The sequence below is a fragment of the Tetrahymena thermophila genome (genome assembly GCF_000189635.1).
Source record: "Tetrahymena thermophila SB210 genomic scaffold scf_8255280, whole genome shotgun sequence".
NCBI classification, from domain to species: domain Eukaryota; phylum Ciliophora; class Oligohymenophorea; order Hymenostomatida; family Tetrahymenidae; genus Tetrahymena; species Tetrahymena thermophila.
The window spans coordinates 1-1,649 of NW_002476826.1; the positions used below are offsets into that span (position 1 = coordinate 1).

Sequence of the window (1,649 nt, forward strand, 5' to 3'; positions counted from 1 at the left end):
CCCTCGGTTTCTAGTAATTTTTTACACATTTCTCATTTATAGTTTAAATAAATAATTAAAGAAATCAAAGAATTAAACAATATTTATTTATTTAATTAATTAAGTATTTTTGTTAATTTTAATTAGCTCTAACAACATAGGTTCAGATGGGGCGAAAGCAGTTGCTTCCGAAATAGCTAAATGTACTAATCTCTCCACTTTAACCCTCGGTTTCTAGTAATTTTTTACACATTTTCTCAATTTATAGTTTAAATAAATAATTAAAGAAATCAAAGAATTAAACAATATTTATTTATTTAATAAATTAAGTATTTTTGTTAATTTTAATTAGCTCTAACAACATAGGTTCAGATGGGGCGAAAGCAGTTGCTTCCGAAATAGCTAAATGTACTAATCTCTCCACTTTAACCCTCGGTTTCTAGTAATTTTTTACACATTTTCTCAATTTATAGTTTAAATAAATAATTAAAGAAATCAAAGAATTCAACAATATTTATTTATTTAATTAATTAAGTATTTTTGTTAATTTTAATTAGTAACAACAACATAGGTTCAGATGGGGCGAAAGCAGTTGCTTCCGAAATAGCTAAATGTACTAAACTCTCCACTTTAACCCTTTCGCTCTAGTAATTTTTTACACATTTTCTCAATTTATAGTTTAAATAAATAATTAAAGAAATCAAACAATTAAACAATATTTATTTAATAAATTAAGTATTTTTGTTAATTTTAATTAGGTTTAACAACATAGGTTCAGATGGGGCTTAAGCAGTTGTTTCCGAAATAGCTAAATGTACTAATCTCTCCACTTTAACCCTCGGTTTCTCGTAATTTTTTACACATTTTCTCAATTTATAGTTTAAATAAATAATTAAAGAAATCAAACAATTAAACAATATTTATTTAATAAATTAAGTATTTTTGTTAATTTTAATTAGTAACAACAACATAGGTTCAGATGGGACGAAAGCAGTTGCTTCCGAAATAGCTAAATGTACTAATCTCTCCACTTTAACCCTCGATTTCTAGTAATTTTTTAAACATTTTCTTAATTTATAGTTTAATTAAATAATTAAAGAAATCAAAGAATTAAACAATATTTATTTATTTAATTAATTAAGTATTTTTGTTAATTTTAATTAGTGAGAACAACATAGGTTCAGATGGGGCGAAAGCAGTTGCTTCCGAAATAGCTAAATGTACTAATCTCTCCACTTTAACCCTCGGTTTCTAGTAATTTTTTACACATTTTCTCAATTTATAGTTTAAATAAATAACTAAGAAATCAAAGAATTAAACAATATTTATTTATTTAATTAATTAAGTATTTTTGTTAATTTTAATTAGTAACAACAACATAGGTTCAGATGGGGTGAAAGCAGTTGCTTTCGAAATAGCTAAATGTACTAATCTCTCTACTTTAACCCTCGGTTTCTAGTAATTTTTTACACATTTTCTCAATTTATAGTTTAAATAAATAATTAAGAAATCAAAGAATTAAACAATATTTATTTATTTAATTAATTAAGTATTTTTATTAATTTTAATTAGTAACAACAACATAGGTTCAGATGGAGCGAAAGCAGTTGCTTCCGAAATAGCTAAATGTACTAATCTCTCCACTTTAACCCTCGACCTCGAGTAATTTT

At 24.6% G+C, this 1,649-nt stretch overlaps 1 protein-coding gene across 1 annotated transcript; it reads left to right on the forward strand. All coding sequences in view use genetic code 6, as the record gives it.

The window, feature by feature from the left end:
* Nucleotides 1-104: 104 nt before the first annotated feature.
* TTHERM_002653315 (kinase domain protein) lies at nucleotides 105-1,437 on the forward strand (the record flags this gene model as incomplete). The annotated part of the gene is made up of 7 exons (XM_012795175.1): nucleotides 105-216; nucleotides 332-421; nucleotides 537-626; nucleotides 738-827; nucleotides 939-1,028; nucleotides 1,144-1,233; nucleotides 1,348-1,437. Coding segments are annotated over 7 exons (652 nt in total), but the record flags the coding sequence as incomplete, so codon positions are not given.
* Between the last annotated feature and the right edge of the window lie 212 nt (nucleotides 1,438-1,649).